The sequence below is a fragment of the Neopsephotus bourkii genome, unplaced genomic scaffold, assembly GCF_033783945.1.
Source record: "Neopsephotus bourkii isolate Nb327-2 ecotype Australia unplaced genomic scaffold, CSIRO-AGI_Nbou_v1 NB_1376, whole genome shotgun sequence".
In the NCBI taxonomy this organism is placed as follows: domain Eukaryota; kingdom Metazoa; phylum Chordata; class Aves; order Psittaciformes; family Psittacidae; genus Neopsephotus; species Neopsephotus bourkii.
In genome coordinates, this window is record NW_026901855.1 from 691292 (window position 1) to 711182 (window position 19891).

General features: G+C 36.3%; 1 protein-coding gene across 9 annotated transcripts in view; it reads right to left on the reverse strand.

Annotated features, from left to right (window-relative positions):
- The window catches only part of SLC25A21 (solute carrier family 25 member 21), a 252139-nt gene that overhangs the window by 46716 nt on the left and 185532 nt on the right, over positions 1-19891 (reverse strand). For 6 of the 9 annotated variants that reach the window (XM_061367324.1, XM_061367329.1, XM_061367328.1 and 3 more), the window contains exon 3: positions 19207-19290. The exons of the other annotated variants lie outside the window; for them this stretch is intronic. In XM_061367324.1, the coding sequence (XP_061223308.1) occupies positions 19207-19290 (84 nt within the window). The remainder of the gene's footprint in view (positions 1-19206; positions 19291-19891) is intronic. 9 annotated transcript variants of the gene reach the window in all.

Here is a 19891-nt window from a genome sequence, read left to right on the forward strand (position 1 = left end):
TCAAAAAATGCCTTATGAAAATACTATCTAGAATGGACTATCTATTAGTTGAAGAGCTAATACCATGTAGCCAGCTTGTTTTCAATTGTGCAATCACAAAAGCAGTGAAAATGGCTTGTTGAACCAAAGCCTAAGTTGTAAGCTACAGTCTTACTGACAATAGCCTACCTCTGCCATTTTTTTAATAAACCAATCCATCTACTTCATGTTGCTTTTCTTTATTTTCCATTTCAGTTTATGCTATAACCAAGACATAGTGAGACATTCTGGTGTCCAGGGAGTATTTCCAAGCCCTGGTCATTTGCCTTATCAGCCTCCTGGCTCCCTTTGTCTTTTGTGTTCTCTGCTCTGTCTTCCCAAGTGCAACTGGGATTTACCACATTTGCCTCCAATATATCTGGCTATTCTTGAATTTTGGTTTCACTCACATTTGGCATAAACTAACACTGCTGTCAAAGATGAAATAATTTCATGTTCCTTTCCCAGTCACTCTGTCATGCCTCCACAGAATCCTCCACATTAACCTCTTACTTTCCACTGGCAGGTCTATGTGCCTACGTGATGAGCCAGCCAGAGAGAACCCTTCTGGATTACCAACATGATTCTTTTTTAATTGCCAGGTTAATATTAACCTGATAATGCTTCCAACATCCATGACTCCTGACTAAGAGCAGAAGTGCATGTGCTGGCACAAAAGACAAGAGTGGCACAAGAGCAGGAACACACAGTGTACACCATTGCTTCTTCTGGTGGCAGTGCTGGTTTAAAACAACCATGAAACTATGGCTTTGGTTAGACAGAAATCAGGATGTAGCCTATTATGTTTTCCTCTTTAACCTGAGTTTTGATGTATGGTTCACATCTTCCTGTATATTATACTCATCCAGCTGTGCTATAATAATGGCACTTTTACCCTCTCATCAGGCAGTAATTTTGAATTAAAAAGCCTCTTCTAGGGATGGCTTCTAAAGTACAACACATACCACCTCATGAATGTGGTAACTGATATGCCGACATTCCACAGTGCTAAATAGGTGAGGATGTTGGCTTTCAGGAACAATCTCTTGCCAGATAATACTTCATTATCTGACAGACCATCTGGTTTCCAGTCTGTCAATGCTATATTAATACAGTCAACTTTCTACACTTGATTATTGCCCAACATTTCTATTTCTTTGTAAATAACAGAACAAAAAAAAAAAAAAAAAAAGGTTTCCAGAGACTGAGGAAGACAAATCAACACTTGCTCACGTACTTGTCATTGTCATTTTTGGATAATGGCCAATTGGTGGATATTTCTCCATGTGACTCGTGAATTCAGAGTACACCATACCGCATTGTTATCAGGAGAAAAATCACCAACTTTTAATTGCACAATATATATATAAACACAGCTGGCCTAGTGACTCATTTAGTAATGCAATATGTTACTCCCTAAAACTCTGTTTCAGGTGTGACCTCAGGACTCTCTGTTTCAGTTGTTGAAGTCTGTGAGATTTAGAGTGATTTACTCCTAGACTACTGGGAATATTTAAAGGAATCTTTCTTTTCTGGGATTTCAGAAGGAATGTTTGGACTGCAAATGAGAAGCCGTATCTATTGGATATCCTTCTAGTGTCTGTTCAGAGCATCTTATTTTAAGAATGACTAATCAGAAGAACACGCAGTTCATAATTCCATTGATCTCTCTACAGTAAAATATACATTCCTCCAGTGGGAAGAATGTCACTGTGAGAGTGCAATGACATTACAGTACAAGACCATGAAGAACAATATTAGCCATACTTTAAAAAGAAAATATATATTAAAATATGAATAAAATAGTGGTTTAGTGTAGTTAATAATCAAACAAAATTTTAATAAATATTACATCAGCTTCTAGATGAAATTCTTCTACTATGAGCCAGGAAGCTGGTGAATACTCAGCCCTGATTTATTACCAGCTCTGACTATTTGCCTGTTTGTGTATAACTCCCATTTCTACAGCAATGTCTCTGTGTTTCTCTTTTTTCAATAGTCTTGACATAAAATGTCAGTTCTCTCTCATTAACTGATGTAGTCATCCCTGGCAATACATGGTCTAAGTTAAATATCTGCCTCAAAATCTAGATGCCTAAGGAAACCCTGCAGCTAAATAAATTAAAACTGAGAACAAAACATTTTTGAAAAAAGGTTGTGGTTATCTTCCAGTGAAAAATGCATAAATAATCAATTAAAGAAATGCTCAACATTTCCTATATGCGTTTTCCCCATTAGTTGAATACTTTTCCAGTGACTACTCAAGACACCAATGATCATGCTCTTATCAGGCATGTCTGAAGTATTTTTTCCAATAATGAAACACAAATACAAATATAAGCAAGTTACAGTAAAAGAAATAGCATGCTGTTCCAAAAAGTAGTTACAATTAGATTGGATACATCATAAATATCTGTTTTAAATTTAATTGTTCTCCATAAGTCAGGTCAAACATGAAAAAAACAGGTAACAGAAATTAACTAGAATAACTTTCTTCTATTCCAATTTACTACTCGGTGCCTACAAGACTTGAAAACAGATGCCTCTGTGCCTGTCTTCAGTGAAGTCTGAGGTACTAACTGTATCTATATTTCAGAACAATAAAATATGATGTTGAAAGTTTTGTAGACTCATATATCTCAGCAAAGGTGCAGCAGCAGATGCAGACCTGATGAAGTCTGGTCAAGTGGTGCAGCTGTGGAAAGAGCCCATTATGCTGCACAGGAGCCAGCATGACCCCAAGGAATGTTAATGGGAAGACTAAAACCCTGTAAGTATCCTAAAACCGTGCCAGGCTGCATTCATATGCTAGCAAAATAAGCAGAGATGCTGCTGCCCTGCCTCAGCAACATTTATAAAAACTTCTCAAGAAGTACCACTCTTGACTTCTGCAGTCAAAAGCTATCCCTACAGTGCAGATCTATTTTACCACATTTTTCTTAGCAAACCTAGGAATCCCTCTTCAGAGGCTGTAAACACTCCCCCCAGTGCTGCAGTCCCCACTGCCAGCTCCCGTAGTACCACAGTGCCGGTTTCCAGGACTCTCTCCTCTCATGTCCCAGTACTCTGGTACTCTGGGACACCCCCTTCAGCACTTTCAGACTTGATGCACTGTGCTGCACTACAAACTCCATGTGTATCATTATTCATTTTCAGGGAAACTGAGTCCAAAGCTGAAACTTTTTATAGGAGAATATATCATAACACACCACAGCCTCTCAAAGCAGAAGGCCCGTGACAAGACATCCTTCCTGCTTTCTGGTTATAACATCTGCTCTGTACAGCTCTGGGTGACATGATTAGTCACATGCTTGAGCTTCTGTAGTGAGAAGCAGTTGGTGATGTGAGAGAGAGACGTGAGGGTTGAATGTCTAGTTCAGGATGCTGTAACCCCAGGCTAGGTTTGTCACTATACTGGATGAGAAACAGGTTGATGAAACTCTATAGGCTCAAGCTAACAGATATTTTCCACAAGCAGAAGAGAACTGGGTTTCATAAGCAGAAATGGTACTGCAAAGAATAAGCTTCTCAGCATGGGGTATTGCAAGACTCAGGTTCACTCTGCAGAGCAACTACAGAATCTTTAATATTGCACCTCTTATTGCTGTGTAAGTGGGCTAGCGGGGAGCACTTCCCTTCTTTTTTGTTTCATAGTTCACAGTCATCCCTCAAAAATGGTCAAGAAGAGAAATACCTATTATTTTGCAAGGGAAATGGTAGGAAGAATTGGTTATCTCTCTTAACCAGAAAGTCAGGTTAACTACAGCCTTCCACATCTGCAAGGGTTTTTATTTCATTTTTTTAAATAAACTCATTGCCATATATGGTTTACAGGAAAGAATTAGAAGCCGTGACTCCGTCCAGCTGCACTGTCACTGAGTCACAGGCGCTGCTCTCGGGACTGATACATTCTGAAGTATACAGTTGCAGAAGAAATGTAAAATGAGTATTCCCATCTCTACTCTCTCTCTCCTATGACTACTGAAAAAGGCTGTAAGATGGTGATTAGACTACAGTCCAGCAAGTGGGAGCTAAGGTTCTGGATTCCTGTGGGTACAGAACGAGTAGGAATCCCCAGTTACTAGGCAAGCTTTGTAAGTCATTACATAAAGGAAAATATCTTTCAGAATCCATTATTTCTCTAAAACAAGGTAGCAGAAGACACAACTGTATTTTATGAGGAGTCCAATCATATAGGTCTGGTTTAGGCATTGTCTGGAAATGCCTAGACATGGATTGAGCCTACCTGTCTCCACCTGCCAAACGTGAACTTTTTTATAATTAGAATTTTAAACTTAGGTGATAATATCTTTTTCTGGACATGGCTTTTTTCATTTGTCTCATCAGTATCAATCCAAAATTTCTGGTATGGTTCAAAAAGAGTAGCTCATCTTGGGATAATTCTAATTTTCTAAATTAAAAGAAGAATAGTCACAGTTTGGAAAAATGATAGCTTAAAGTTTGGTCATGGAATAATGCATCAGTTTTCATGACACTGTAACTATTGGTACAGATTCTCTGGTTTAAGTAAAACGTATCTGTGCAGACCTGCTTTTGTAAGTAGCTTTATTCATAAGCAACTCATACCTAGCTTTATAGTACCTGTTCTTGTAGTTTTTTAATCCTGAAGACTTGTAAGCACTCTAGGTTGCAATACTTTGCCCTTTGCCCTGGGGTCTATTCTGGTAGGACTTTGTAGAGATATGTGGGCATGCAAAGTGGCGCTCTGTCCACGTCTATCTCCTTGCACTGGTTTGGCCAGCTTTACTGTTTAGGTGTCCTTCTGGATGATCTTTCATAGGCTGCTAAGCAAGCTTTGCAGCTGGGTCTAAGGACAAAACAGATTTTGTCCCACATGCTTAAGGATTATTTCAAAGTTCTGCTAAACACAAATGGGTGCTTAATATAGGTTTTTTTTCTGATGAAACGATTGTCAGGCACACATTTGAAGTCAGTAGCAAACCCTGAGGGCTAACAGAATTCTTAATTCAGCTGTCTTTCAGTGCTGGGCAAGCAGTATCATTTAGATATTTCTGTTATGGTTACACATATACTTATATAACTGCTTTATAATTAACCTCTTCCTGTGAGAGAATTTTTATTCACAGGTGTTTATAAAGTGGTCTCAGATGAATCACAGAAGCAGAAGCTTTGGTCATGCATCAGTTAAGGTAGGAAATGTAGACATCCAAAACTATCTGGAATGCTGTCAGACATTCCCAAATTTTACCATTGCTATCTACAAGATTTTCTATGACAATGAAAACTTGTACCTAAGATTAAGAACAAGACTCTTCACAAAATAAAAGAATTGCAAGAAAAAAATGTTAAGAAAAATAGTAAAATAGATGGCGGCTAGCCCATATATTTTTCACGTACTGACTACACAATTTTATCTGAATTCCGATTTTATACAATTCCCACGCAGAGTTCTAGAAATGCCTGTTATACACCTGTTGGCACAACACATGCATATTACTTACATGACAGAATTATAGGTGTCTGAATTCTGCTTTCCATGTGAGTTATCTTAAAACCTAGGGCAATTGTAAAATTAAGTGCGTAATTTAATATGTTGTCTTAAATGCAGGTTTAGGTAATATGCCAGAAAAGACTTACAAAGGTAGCACAGAAGAACTTGGTAAATAATCTGTAATTTTGGAGGGCACTAATGAATGTGGAAAGAGTATACTGTTTATATAGAGCCTATGGCACTGTAGACTATAATGATCACTCAGCAGGACAGAAGCAGATTTCCATGCTATGCTCTGGAAGGCAATATAAGGTTCATTTGGAATTAAAAGACTTACCTGGCACAGAAGGAAGCAAGAAAGATCTAAGCAGCAGCACCTTATACTGGTAAAAGATCATGGATTTCTTTTTTTGAAAAATATTTTTATAATCTAAGCAATAAGAGTCAGGATCTGCACACTTTGAGTAGTTTACATGCAAATTTCCTCTTTTCTTCTGCTGAAAACTAAATATGATCGATTACATAAACCCAAAAGAATACATTTCGGTTTTTAGACTATTTTATATTGTAACCTTTCACATTTACTTGTGGAATTTTTTTAATTCATCTTTTCCTGTCTTTGTGTCATCTTTTGGTATGGCACTCTCCTTCTCTTTTTCCTTCTCTAACTACCACAGTTCCCCAGATCCCTTCTGTGTGAAATACCTGCTAATAATGCATTTAATATACGAGGTTTCTCAGCATTATCTCACCAAACTATACAAATTTCAATGTGTTTCTTCTATTTCTTCTGACTGAAACTTCTCTTCTTTTAACATGTATACTCATTTTCCCTTTTATATCTGATTTAGGTCATCTCACTGGTAACTCAAAGGAGAGCACTAACATTTAAAAAAAGCAGTAGGAAGGCTAAATCTTTATATAATACTACCACTAGCTTGAGTATGAAAATGAGGGTTGTATAGAAATGACAGTTTGAACTTGAGGGGATTAAGTATCACTTAAGAATAAGCATATGCATATAAGCAGCACATATTATGAAATATGTTACAGTAGGATGATAGTCTATCATCTCCCAGAAGCAGGATATATATTATGTCATTTGAAACTGGAGTTGCTATAGCTAGTAGCTAAACACAGTAGCGAGGTGAGTAAGCAGTTTTACAGAATTTTTATAAATGTGGCTAGAATTAACATTTTAGTAGCCCCTACTTGGCTTTAAACTGATGTGCACACAAGGCTAGTGGCAAACAAAGCTAACACTTGTATGGCTTATAACTTAAAACTGTCTGATTTTCATATGTACTAGGTTTACTTATACCCTGGAATACAAAAAGGACATTAATTGTCTTTATGTCACCAGAAATGGCTTTAATGAACTATAAATTATTTGGACACTACCTGAACTTCCAAAAAAATTTGCAAACAGCATGAAATAGAATTCAAGCTTTGGCTATGGACAGTCTTATGTCCTCTACAAATTTTCAATTCTATCTTCATTCCAGATTAACTTCCAGAATAATACCAACAAGTAAGTAAAGCATAAAATCAGAGCACAGACTTCAAAATCTGGTATAGGAATTACTGGGATCATGAAGAAAAAACCCACAAGCTATCAGAAATACTATATGAATGTTTCTATAATTCTATCATATTTCTGATTATTTAATCAGTAACCTATCAGGTTCTGTGATTAACTCTTTGTATGCCTCCATCTTTAACCAGAACATTTGCACAGAACATAAAGACATAAAGTAAAAGTTATGCTAAAATTGCTATTTAGGTGTAAAATTCTACATAGTGAGAAATGAGGAACTGCATTTTAATGAAAGCCCTGATTCTGCTCCTTAAATGAGAAAGAAAATTAAAGGCCTGAGAAAAAGGCTACTTTCAATTGACTTCAGAAGGATGTGAATCAGGCCCTTAAAGTAGCAATTCACTTAGTAGTGACTGCTAAATTTATAGCACTTCTTTATTTTCTAAGCATAACAGCATCCATTCATCACACTGCAGTAACAAAGCTGTAACTTGATATATGACAAATATTACAAGCTTAATGGCTGATGTCCATTACTGACGGGACCTGCTTACCATTTAGAAAAGATTGGCACTGAAGGATTACTGAGCAAACATAGCACCTGAAAAAACTTGCATGCCGGAGTCTGTCATCAGGTGTGTGATCGAGGGCATTATCCGAGAACGCTAGCTCTTATCTTCAGTTGGAAACTGCTGCAATTGCCAACAATTCTCAACAAAGAGCTTCCGTCATGGAAGGCTGATACAACGAGCCAGTCTGGTGCTGGTTTACCTTCCCAAGGCTTCATTCCTTTTTATGGATCACCTGCGACCAAGCAGCACACCAGTCTTTAATAGCTTAAATAGGAGGACAACCTAGCAAACTGATGACAATCAAGGGAAAACCAATCCTTTTTGGTAGAAAGACAAAATTCCAAGCATTCCCTCATGGTAACTTAGAAAGAGCTACTTCTAAAACTGCATTGTTCCAAACAGGATGCTGAGGGAAACTTTCTTGCAGCTGATTCCTAGCATTTTGCAATGACAGATAATTCTCCCTATAATAAACTGCTCACTAGTTAATTTATCACATTTTGCACCTTTATAATTCTTCTCAAGAATGCATGAAATTGCCCTTTCCCCCATTTTTTTAATGTAATCCTAGATAAAATTGCTATCATAGAATGAAATTATAGTATGAAAACATACTGTTATTTTTCCTGTAATATTACAGCTTTGATAACTTATTAATTACTTGCAAATATTAACATGTGCTATTGGAATACTGATGGACACATTTTATTTTTCCCAAAATTGTGACATTTCTTTTGCACAGGATTTTTTAAAATGTAGTTGAAAGTTTTATTTTCATATACAGAAATTAGGTTTTCCTACAGAAAAACCTAAATTAGTTTTGGTATTTTAATTAAATTACCCATTCATTACAAAGATATGAAAAAAATGAGATGAAATATTTTAATGTGTTGTGACCCAACAGACATAAGAAAACCTGAATATTATGCAAGTATACTATTTTGTGTTATTAAAAGTAGAAGCGCATTATGTGAGAATGTATCTTAAAAAACAGGCTGAAATGATAATTAGTTAGTACTTTACTTTTATCCACAAAATGGATTTTTCTAAATCACAGTGACAATCAAAACAATAAATATTACCTATATACTAAATCGTAATTCATACTGGATATAATATTTTCAAATAAAAGTGGTGTAAAAAATGAGCTCTTAAAATATTTAAGACATTTTTTGATATTATAAAGATTTTATAAAGAAAACCATTTGAATTTACATTTTACTTTAAGACATAAGTGGAATATTTAGTTTGTTGTAAAATAGGGATTTGCAAATAAAAGAATGTACATTGATCAAAATGTCTTTTGTTAAATTAGGATATAAATTATTTTATGTTGGATTTAAATAATGAAAAAAAAAAGTTTTATTAAGAAATGTTGCAACAGTGAGTAATCTGAGCCCCTGACTAGATTAGGAGGCATCAGGAGTGTTGAGGTATTTGTCCCTGCCATAAAGTTCAGCTCCTACAAAGAACAGCAAATAGATGCATTGGGTTTGATTACCAAATTCCTATGATGCAGAGGTGTTTACTTATTACATAAAATTCCATTTATCAGATTAAAATAAATCCTAAAAAATCATTCTATACTTGAGATACCCAGTTCCTGATAGCTACAAAGCAGCGTATATGCAAGTTCAGGCAACACCAAAATATGCAAAAATACACAAACATTGAAGGCAAGCTGCAAAAAAAGCATGGGAATTGATCTTGCATTTATAACTGGGGCCAGTGCTTCAGCTAGAGTTACTGCCCTGTATATTACATGAAAGCTTCTGAAGTTTATTACGAATTGCCTATTGGCTTACTGTGAAAGCTTTCTACATTGGATAGACAATGCAACGGTACAGTTTATCTGTGCTTATGTGCGTGCATTCCTGTAAGGAGATGCAGCGTGTCGTACACACAGTACATGATGTAGACATTTTTCTAATTAAATAAAATGATTTTTATTGCATTAAAGTTAGTATCGTTATTGATAGGATAAAGAAGCAGAGCAGGCTGTAAGTAAAGTTGCATAAGCAAAGAACGTGAAAACTAAAAATCAACCTCATATGTATACAGAATTTTATTTTCTCTGAAGAGGTATATAGCATAACAGGCAAAATAAACTACTTATTATTCACCGTTTGATTCTAAGAGTCATGTAGAATACAGTGTGCCCTGAAACATGAGTTAGCATTATACAGAAATAGAGTCCCCTAAATATTGCCATGTTTGATGCTAATTCCTCATTTTATCTTGTTTTATTTAAGATGCATTCCACCTAAAATCTATGTAACTGTTTAATGCTCACAGCTATTTACATTGCCTTTATATTTCAAGTTGTTGCAGTGATTTATAGTTTCTTCTCCATGGTCAAGCACAGATATTCTCAACATCTAGCTTACTTAAATTTGTTTCAGAATGTGAAGCATGAGGTACAGGAAGACTTCAGCTAGGGTAAAGAATATTTCAAAGAGAAGAGGATTTGGTAATGGTGCTAGGGATGAATGATCAGCATAACTAGCTGTTACTGCTGCAGTGCAGCTCCACCACTCAACAAAAAGAAGCCTGTCAGGGATTGTCTTTCTAACAAAGGTGTAATTTAGAAGTTTCTAATATAATGCTATTCTTCTTTCAACATTAAAAAAAGTCAAACCCTAAAACAAACACAAAGCAACAAAAAAAGTAATTTATTAAAAATAAAAGTTGAGGATACCTGTATTTTCAGAGTGTGGCATAATACAAGGTTGTTAGCAAATATAAATAGCATATAATTAACCTACCCTGAAAACAAGCAAATGACAAGTACTGAAAAAATTATACCTATTCTAGAAGGTAGACGTAGTCTTACTACATCTTCATAATTACAGTTAAAATAATGAGCAAATGTATGTAATGTAAAGCTCAGTTATTTCTGAAGTGAAAATGTTTTATCACTAAAATGCAATACTTTATTTTGCACCTGCATTTTTTTGAGATTTAAAAATTTTAGAGCTATTTAAAAATAGAGCAGAAATACGTAACTAAACAACCGAGGACCATAGTATTTAAAAGAGACAAAGCTGTGTTTTCAGATGTAACCAGTGAAGAAAATGAAATTAGATGAGGTAAGGACATGCAGATTAGAAAGGCATAATAGTGTCATTATAAATAAGTATGAAATATGGTCTAAGAATATGCTAAATGTATGATGTCTGATTAGTTAGGACAAGACATGAAAAAAATAATGATTTTTTCTCTTGACCGCATCAAACTACAACTTACAAAATTTTACTTTAAAAAGAAAGCTTTTGATCTAAACCACTGCTGCTCATTCTCACATGCATGCTTCCTTCAACTTAAATAAAAACACTTTACTTTGCATTTTACGCTGTCTGCCAGGTATTTCCTGTGAACATCCATCTAAAATCTCTTGGTTCTAGTAACTAATGTCTATAAAGAAAAATCTGGCAAAACTGTAGTTCTAAGCTTCACAAGCAGCCATTTTAAACAGAAAGCTGGTTTCGTTGTGTTGACAATCACATTTTAAGCTGATTCCTTCCAGATGAAAAGATGCTTTTTCAAACAATGTAATAAAAGTGTCAAGTCAGCTGTTCTAAGGACATAAAAGTGATTTATCTGTTCTCTGGTCACTGTTTTTTCCCTTGATATGGTGGAATTTTTCTTTTAAAGAATAGTTTAACAATTAATGGCTACTAGAAGAAGTAGTTATGGAGGAGTAAATAACATTTTGTCTTTTAAAGAAACACAACACATAATTGCAATTAATTTTGCATCTCATGATGCTTACACAATTGTGTTTATAAAATGTTAACAGCAAGATTTACATAACAGATAAGTAGCTAATTCTGGCAGCTATTGACAATGTCATCATCAGATTTCAGAACTATTTCTTCTGTAAGAGAGGTTTCAGATAGATTTCAGATCCTTTTATCTGCTTGCAGCTGGGCATGACAGCCTTGCACCAGCTCAGATTTGAGAGATCCCCCACCCCTCCATCAGGGCTAGAACCAGTTTCTCCCCTTTTAAATTCAATTCCAGAGACTCTAATGTTGTTATATATACACCATTTCAGAACATGCAAGTTGTGTAGGGCCAGATCCGCCAAAGCGGCATGATCCAAAAGTATGATTTAAGATTAACTTAGGCACTTAGCCTTAATGGTAATTCATGAAATCCTTGCTCAGAGGATATGCAGCCCTAGTTGTGACTAATCTGAGAGGGGTCTTGGTTCTTGACCTGAAAGCTTCTCAGTAGCTGAAAATTTTCGTACAGCCCTGAGTGAGCCAAGGAAGCCCTGGAGAAGGGCAACATGTACAGCAGTACAGCACACCGTGTGTAAGTTGTTCCCAGCCATCTAACTCTAGATAGCTCTCAGCTCAGCAGCTTGGCTGCCTCTGTGCTCTGCACAGCAGTGACTGCACCTAAAGGCACGGGAGGTTTTGGGGCTCAAATGCAGCACCGCACTGCTGTCTAAAGCAGGGCGAATGGTGCCAGGCAGAAATGCCCCCATCAGGGCCCCAGGTGCAAACCTTTGTATGGAGCATTGGTGAATGTCACTATCACTGCTCTAAAATACTGCAGCACCAATGATGAACCAGTTACTAAAGTGGGAGAAATTGATGGCCATTTTCCTGGACTAACAATTTCAGCAGATATGGTCGTCACATTCAGAGAACATAAACACATCCAGAGAAGCCAATGATACAGCATAGTAAGATACTTTCCATACACTAGACTAAAAGGAAGTGTTTGAGAAGCATGATTATTACATTGATTTAAACAAGATGTTTGAAGCCAATAGGAACCTAATGTGATAAAATGATAAATATTCTTGAATGCTAAAATCATAAGGACTAAAAATTTAAGTTCTGCTTGTCTTTCCCTAACAAAGGTAGATACATAAAAATGGATTGTAAACAATACTTCTAGGTATCTTCTTATTACTGTAAGTATAAGCATCTTATAATGTAATCATACGATTCCAAACTGAGGCCTATAGGAGCTATTGCTATGAATGCTAATACTATAATGAGTTCTATTTACATTATATTAGTAGAAAATAGAGACAGTAAAGAAATCATAACTTTAAGATTAAAACAATCTGATTATGAAAATATTTGAAATTAAAAAAAATATAACTTGGACCTTATAAAAATACAGAAGACTTACCCAGTGTAAATGGGTGTGCCTTCAGTAGCCTTAGCAAACAATGATGACTAACACCAGCTAAGATCTGGCCTGTTTACTCCTCAGGTGCTTATAAGATTTATGTGATTTTCTTGTGTTTAGTTCCTATGGGAAATAAATGAGTATATCATCTTTAAAACATGATTCTCAAAAGTGATTCTCTATGAGTGCCCTTGTTTACTGTGTTGCCATATGTACTAGATAAAATTTTGCAAGTAAAATGTGTATCCATCACTAATAAAAACGTGGTTAGCTAAACACTACCCTTGGTTGCACCACTACAACCTCATTGTATTTCAGAACTGCACACATAAAACTGGAAATAGAAGTTTTTCACATTCCAGAGCCATTTCTTATGTTTTCAAGTGCTAACATATGAAGATGGGGGTAGGGAACCTCCAGTCAGGAACAGAGAATTCCTGCCTGAAAGGGATGATGAAAACCTCATGATGTAAACCTCATGAAAACCATCATTGTAAATACTCCTATCTGGAGTCAGCCCAGTGTACTGAACAGGGAGCTTTATGCTTAAAAATACTATTACCTCCATGCATTCTCCCAGACAAGCTACTTCACAATTAGGAGCCTGTATCAAAGAATGCAGTTCTATGTACATGTTTCTCAGAGCTCTCATGTTAACATGCTACCATGGGGCAAACAAATGTCATGGCATCAGGCTGCTCTGTGAGAGCCACCTATGTGCATGCTCCAGTCCAGATCTACTTGTCTTCCTGGCACTTTACACCTCAGTATCCCCATCTGTACCAATGTACAATATAACTCAATGTACCATTGAGATAATGGTGCTTCCTTCTTTTGTGAAGTGTTTTGAGATCCATGGGTTAAAACAACCAGTATCATCTTTGTTTCATGACTGACTAGCGCTGCAAAAGCATTCAATCATTTGGGATTGTTGGCAAAACTTCACTGCATTATGAACTGGTTATTTTTTATCTACTTAGAGACTAAGAGAATGCATGAACATTTTATAAATAAGCAAGCATACACATATGTACATGCATTCTGAAATGTAATGAGGCATCAGAATTTCCTGAGATTTTTGTCAACTTTATTGGGAAGTGAGACAAAATTGAACCATCAAATTTGAATGTTTATTTAAAAAAGGAAGCAGAACGTGCATCAACTTCATACAGATACATGAAAGACGTTTCTTTTGTGGCCATATTTGATCTAAACCCTTGTGAGCATAATATAAATCACAACTTATTATCAGGCAAATATTGTCAGTCAAATTTTCTGCCTTCCTCTTCTCTAATACTGAAAGCAAGTCTTAACAATTATTTTATTCAAGACTGTACCATCATTTAAATTCTATGGCTCAGCACCCAATCAGAGTAAGAACAAAAAAATACAGTTTTAAGACACAGGTTCAAACAAACTATAGACAATGAAATTGAACTAAAATCAGTAAGATCAGATATTGTATGTAGGACTACGCAGAGTAAGATATGAGGTAAAGTGAGAGTAGGTGCCACAAAAACAGTTACAGGGAAAACAGATCTATTACTTTGCATAGATTATGAATCATAAAATCATAGAATGCTTAGGGTTGGAAAGGATCTTAAGATCATCTAGTTCCAACGCTCTCATCTAGTTCCATCCCTACGAAGATGGAGCACTTGCTAATTACCCAGAGAAAATTCTGAAATTCTTTTATTGTGGGGAGCCTGAAGTCTATGCTAAGGCATCTTTTCTCTTTTTACTGCAGATCTATAAGTGCAGGTTGGTCTCTACTAAGAAACAAGATTCTTGAAGGTAGCAAGCAAGCATGGATCCAAGTTCACTTCTGCTCCTCCTGGTATGAAGTGCTAATAACAAATCAAAGAGTGGGGCAGATAGCTGTGGGGGGAAATAACATCTTAATCTACTACTTCTGCTTGTTCAGAGCACTTAAAGCAGAGCCCAAATTCTGGTCTTTCAATACCACAGGAATTTATGCCTCCAGAAAATGGAAATGGATTGCCACTTCATAACTGCTCACAGGAAAAAAGGGATTTTTGGCATGACTGACCATGTCACACTTCCCTGGTCTGCGATTTCATTGATGGATTCAGGCGCAAGGTAGCCAAGTATTTGTATCTTGTATAACACTTACTTGGCAGCCTTTTGACAGGTCTCCTCAGCCCAGCTGGAAGAGCATGCATTCAGCTGGGCCCCTGGAACAGGCAGTGATGATTACTGGTGAGTGTGAGAGGCCGGTGCTTGCCTGCAGGGCTGGCAATCCTGTAAGTCTCCTTCCCTGACCTGTTGGCAACTAGAAGCAGCAGCGTATCACCTACAGCAAGGCCTTAAGAGCACTGCTGCAGTCTCTCAAGAACTTGTTACCGCAATAAAGAGTTGATGGATGTAGGCAGGACAAAGGAGAGTGCTAGCAAATTCCTTAATTGATGAACATTGATCTCACGTAAACCAGGAATGCTCCAGCTTCTGCATGTTTGCTGACAACTCTGTGCTCATCAAGCTCCTGCTTAGTCTTGGCTTCTCTCCCACCTACTCCACCCATAGCTGACAAGTTTTGTGTAGCTGTATAATCTAATCCCTCTAATGTATGAGTCAGGGCACTGCTTATTAAAAAAAAGGTGTGTGGTCATACAGAGAAGTCTAGGTACAAGAGAGTGGTAAGGTGGTGCTGAGAACAAGACAGGAATAATTATCAAGCTACAGTGCTGTGTAAACACGGAGGTAATGGCTCCTTCCCAAACAAGTTCAACATAGTCAAATAACTCAGTAGAAGTAACGAAGTCTCAAGTGATCAATGACAACTGGACCAGGACCATCTAGTTCGAAGGAAGGCTAACGGCACTTTAAAACGTAACTTATTCAAGTGTTGAGTTAGAAAACTGGAAACCAGGATATTACTGCCCTTTCTATTTCAGGCATGTTAACTAATGAATGGAGAAAGTAACAGGTTGCTTAACTGGGTGCATACTAAAAAAAGCCAACTGTAACCCAGAACATTTACTGTTAAATTATGAGCCCATGAAAATCCAAGTTTATAAGAACAAAGTTGTTTATAGACTCGAAATAACAGCATCCATCACTTTAATGCTGTAACTCCAAATTAAGACAGTGCAGATGGGCATAATTTTCCATTCTTAATATGAGACATAACACCATGTGTCCTTAATATAAATGCAACATACACATTCAGCTAGACCGTTTGTTTATTCTTACATTTCATATTCAAACCTAAGTCATTATCAAAGAAAAAGTGAGCAAATAGAAATGCAGTAAAGATGATGATGATACAAAAATCAGTCATTTAACATAACCTAACTTCTTGTTTTTGGGATCTAAAAAGAATGACAAGTTTTCTCTATTAATGGTTTCAGTTAATCCTGTACCCAAACATTTTCCCCAGTAAACATCAGATTATTTTTATGTTGGCTATAAAGCTGTCACTCCTCAATAAACAGATATGCTCCTGGTGGGTTCACCTCTGTTGTCAAAGATCTGTCAGTTCATGCATCATCTCATAAATGAAACCAGAGAACCTCTGATGCATGGCTCCTAGCAAATCCAGCTGAGCAGAGCTTGCTCACCACCGAAAGATTCACGCTGCTGCAGCCCCTGTGCAATTGGCAACAACTGGATGCTCCAAACACAAGTTCACAAAAGCCAAGCTGATACTCCTGCCTCGCTTTAACAGAAAGCTCTGTGACCTTTAATGCTCTGCTCAACTGAACCTTCCTTTAGTGAGTCTCAATTAAATTTTATGTTTTGTGGCTCCCATTTTCTTGTTAGACAAGAAAAGAGTTCAAGGAATGGATCTTTCTTTGAAGAATTTAATTCCCTGTGGAGAAAGTTTATTTCCATCTGAAGAGCCACTCAAAGTTTGGGGAAGGGTGGTTTTTTTTTCCCTGTTTTTTTTTTTTTTTTTGGTAGGTTTTTTTTTTTTTGGTTAAGAAATTTGTAATGAATTTTTTAAAAATTTGTAAAGATAAAGGAGTCTTCAGATTCTTTGAAAAGGACAGTGTTCTGATAGTGGTTACACTGGAAATATTTCCTCTGTCCATTTTATTATAATGAACAGAAAATCAGAGGGACAGTTAAAGAAATCCTGGCCATTTTTTGTGATGAGGAAGCTTTCCATAAAATCATCTGATTGCTACTGTTACACTGTCATAATGTAAAACTGGTTAATTTTCAGTAAAAGACATTGCAGCAAATGAAACATTAGCATATGTATCTGTAAAAATAAGTCCTTCCCAGGCTGATTCTGCATACTTAACCTCAACATAACAAGGTCAAAAAGTTAAGGCATTAGGAAGTGTCTTGTCTGAGCTGGGCTCTGACATTTTAGCTCATCATAGTTGCTGCTATCGGAAATGCAAATACAAATGAGCATAAGCACTATTCCCAAACATAAACATTTTCAGGAGCAGATCATCAGTAACATTTCTTTTCCCACTGTGTTCCTTTATTTAATTACTTTTGTAGTCATCATAAAATCACATATGCCAGTAAGGAATTCTGAGTGCTAGAGAGAGCTGCTGAGAGCCTTTTACAGTCAGTGTACACTGAATTAGATGTTTCAGAACATCAGTCTGAAAATGCCACACACTAATGGGGTTATTTTATATTGCCAACATGAAATAAATATGGGGCATGAATAAATTTCTTACTTTTCTCACAGATTTATACACCTGAACCTGAACACCTCATAAATTGTTGTTTCCTTGTTAACAAAATGTGAAGCCTTTTCTTTGTGCTCTCTTCTGTATATTTTTTTGGTCACTCACGGATGCGGTTATCAGGATTCAAGGTTTCCATTAACTAAAATACTTCACAGTCATCTCTCTCACTGCCCTCACAAGTGTCATTATCACCATGCTTCAGAAACCAGACAACTTGCGCAGATGGGAATGCAAGACTCATGCAGTCAAACAGGTTTTTCAGGATTAGGGTTTTTTTTTTTAATTTTTAGATGAAATATAAGATTATACTGTATCTGAGATTCTTTGTCTCCTTTCTCCCTAGTGCTTACCATCGATGACTGTTTAAACATTACCGTCTGCCTCTGTCTAACATCCTGGGGAAAACTAAGCATTCATAGAACTTGTTTTTTGTTTAGTTCAAACTCTTTTTGCCACAGGCAAGTAAAACTCTGTATTAGCTCTAGCCTGGAAGAAATTTAGTTTAACCCACTGCTAAATTTTGACTTAAATCTATAATAATTTCATGCAATCATATTTTCTGGTTTACAGAGTCGTGTCTTGATATAAATATAAAAAAAAATTATGTTTATACCAGTGAGCTTGGATAAGATACATGGCATTTTCATGCTCACTGACATAAATATTGAAACTAATTCTGCATTTAAAGATAAATTGCCATGATTGTAATGTTAATACTTTCCTTCCGTAAAAATAGTTTTCTTTTGAAAAGCAATGAAAATTGACATATACTCATCTTTGAAAACACTAAAAGCTACTTCAGCATTTCAAAACACACAGTTCTGTATCTACATACTGATGCAGAGTAGCTTAGCTAAACTCACTGCAAGAAACAAAACAGATCTAGTTCTTAATTTTTACCGCTCGTCTAACCTCTATTTTTTTGGGACAGCTTGTGAACACAAGAAGTCTGTGCCTCACTGCACCTATGCTGTCTCCAAAAGTGGTATCTATGCCACTATATATAAGAACATTTTCATTCTGATGAATATATAGATAAAAAATGGGTTGCTATTATATTTACAAAGTCCTCATGGAAAGCCTGCCAGCTGCTCAAAACTGAGATCTACTAATTAGAGTTACCTTGATTAAAGCCTAGCTCCCAAAGAGCTCCTGTGGATAACAGGCTTAACTTTAAGCATATGATCAGTCCCATTACATTCAATGTCTTTAACTGGGCTGACTGGTCATAAAATTAAGCATGCATTTAAATGCCTTTGTGGATCAGAACCTAAGTCTCTTACAGGAGCTCAGGCTTAGAACACTGGTACCTTCTGAAGCCAGTATGATTCAGGTGACTAAAGACCATAAATCCTTTCCCGTATTCTGTCAGACTGAAAAGCTGTGGAATTCATTACAGCTTGGAAACCAGTACTTCACCGAACTGGTGATAGCTCAGGCTAAGCCAGTTCAGAAAACCAGGACAAGATACAAAAGCCTAGATACTGCACTACGCTGCCTCAGCCATCCTGCTGCCAGAACTGAAGCAGTGTTTGCCCCAGCTCTACGGAGCTGTGCCTCCTGGTTTTTAAGCATATCCTAATAGTAAAATTTGGTATTGTGAGTATAAGTAATGCTAAGACTTTTCAAATTGTGCTCGTTATGTAAGACAACATGTTTGCCAAATTCTGGCAATTGCAAAAATGGGGTGGAAAATAAAGAGGATCTAATGTCTGGAAAACGGGTGATGAAAAAAGGTCACATAAAACTGACAACTTTAAAAACATATACTCTTACCCTTCTCGTTGGAAAATAGTCCTAAAACAGTCCCCCAGGCTCTTGTAACCGGTTGGATCAGTTTTCCCTCTTTGAATTTGGAACCTAAAAAAAATACAATTTGCATCACAGCATGAGAAGTCAGCGATTTTAAGTCACTTTTAACTTTCCAATTATTATATAAAAGGGATTTTAAAGGGTTTGTTTTTATGTATCTGATTCATTATTATATACTGTTCCTGATATACTTATTAACACTGTTTTCATAAAGCTGCTAAACTAAGGAAAAAAGAGCTTTGGTAGTAACTTTTTTTTTGTAGTTTATGGAACTCACAGTATAGCTATCACCTTTGACATTTACACCTCTTTCTAGTTGTTTGAAAAATAAGCTGTTAACCCTGTGCCTGATCCAAAGCCCATTGAAACTAATGGGAGCCTTTGAGTCAAACCCTGTTTTTGGAAATCTGAAATGGATACTATCATGTGTTTCACTATGAAATGAATCCACTGTGCAGTTTACTTTTTTTTTTAATATCTGACACAATTACAATAAAAATCAGCCAGAGACATGACCAGAAATTAAAGCACCATTCATTTTTCATAATTTAATAATAAGATGAACAATACAAGCAAGCAATGAGTTATTTTAATTAAAACCTTGTTTTCTCTATTCACATTTTGACAACAATAAATATTTCAACAGGAA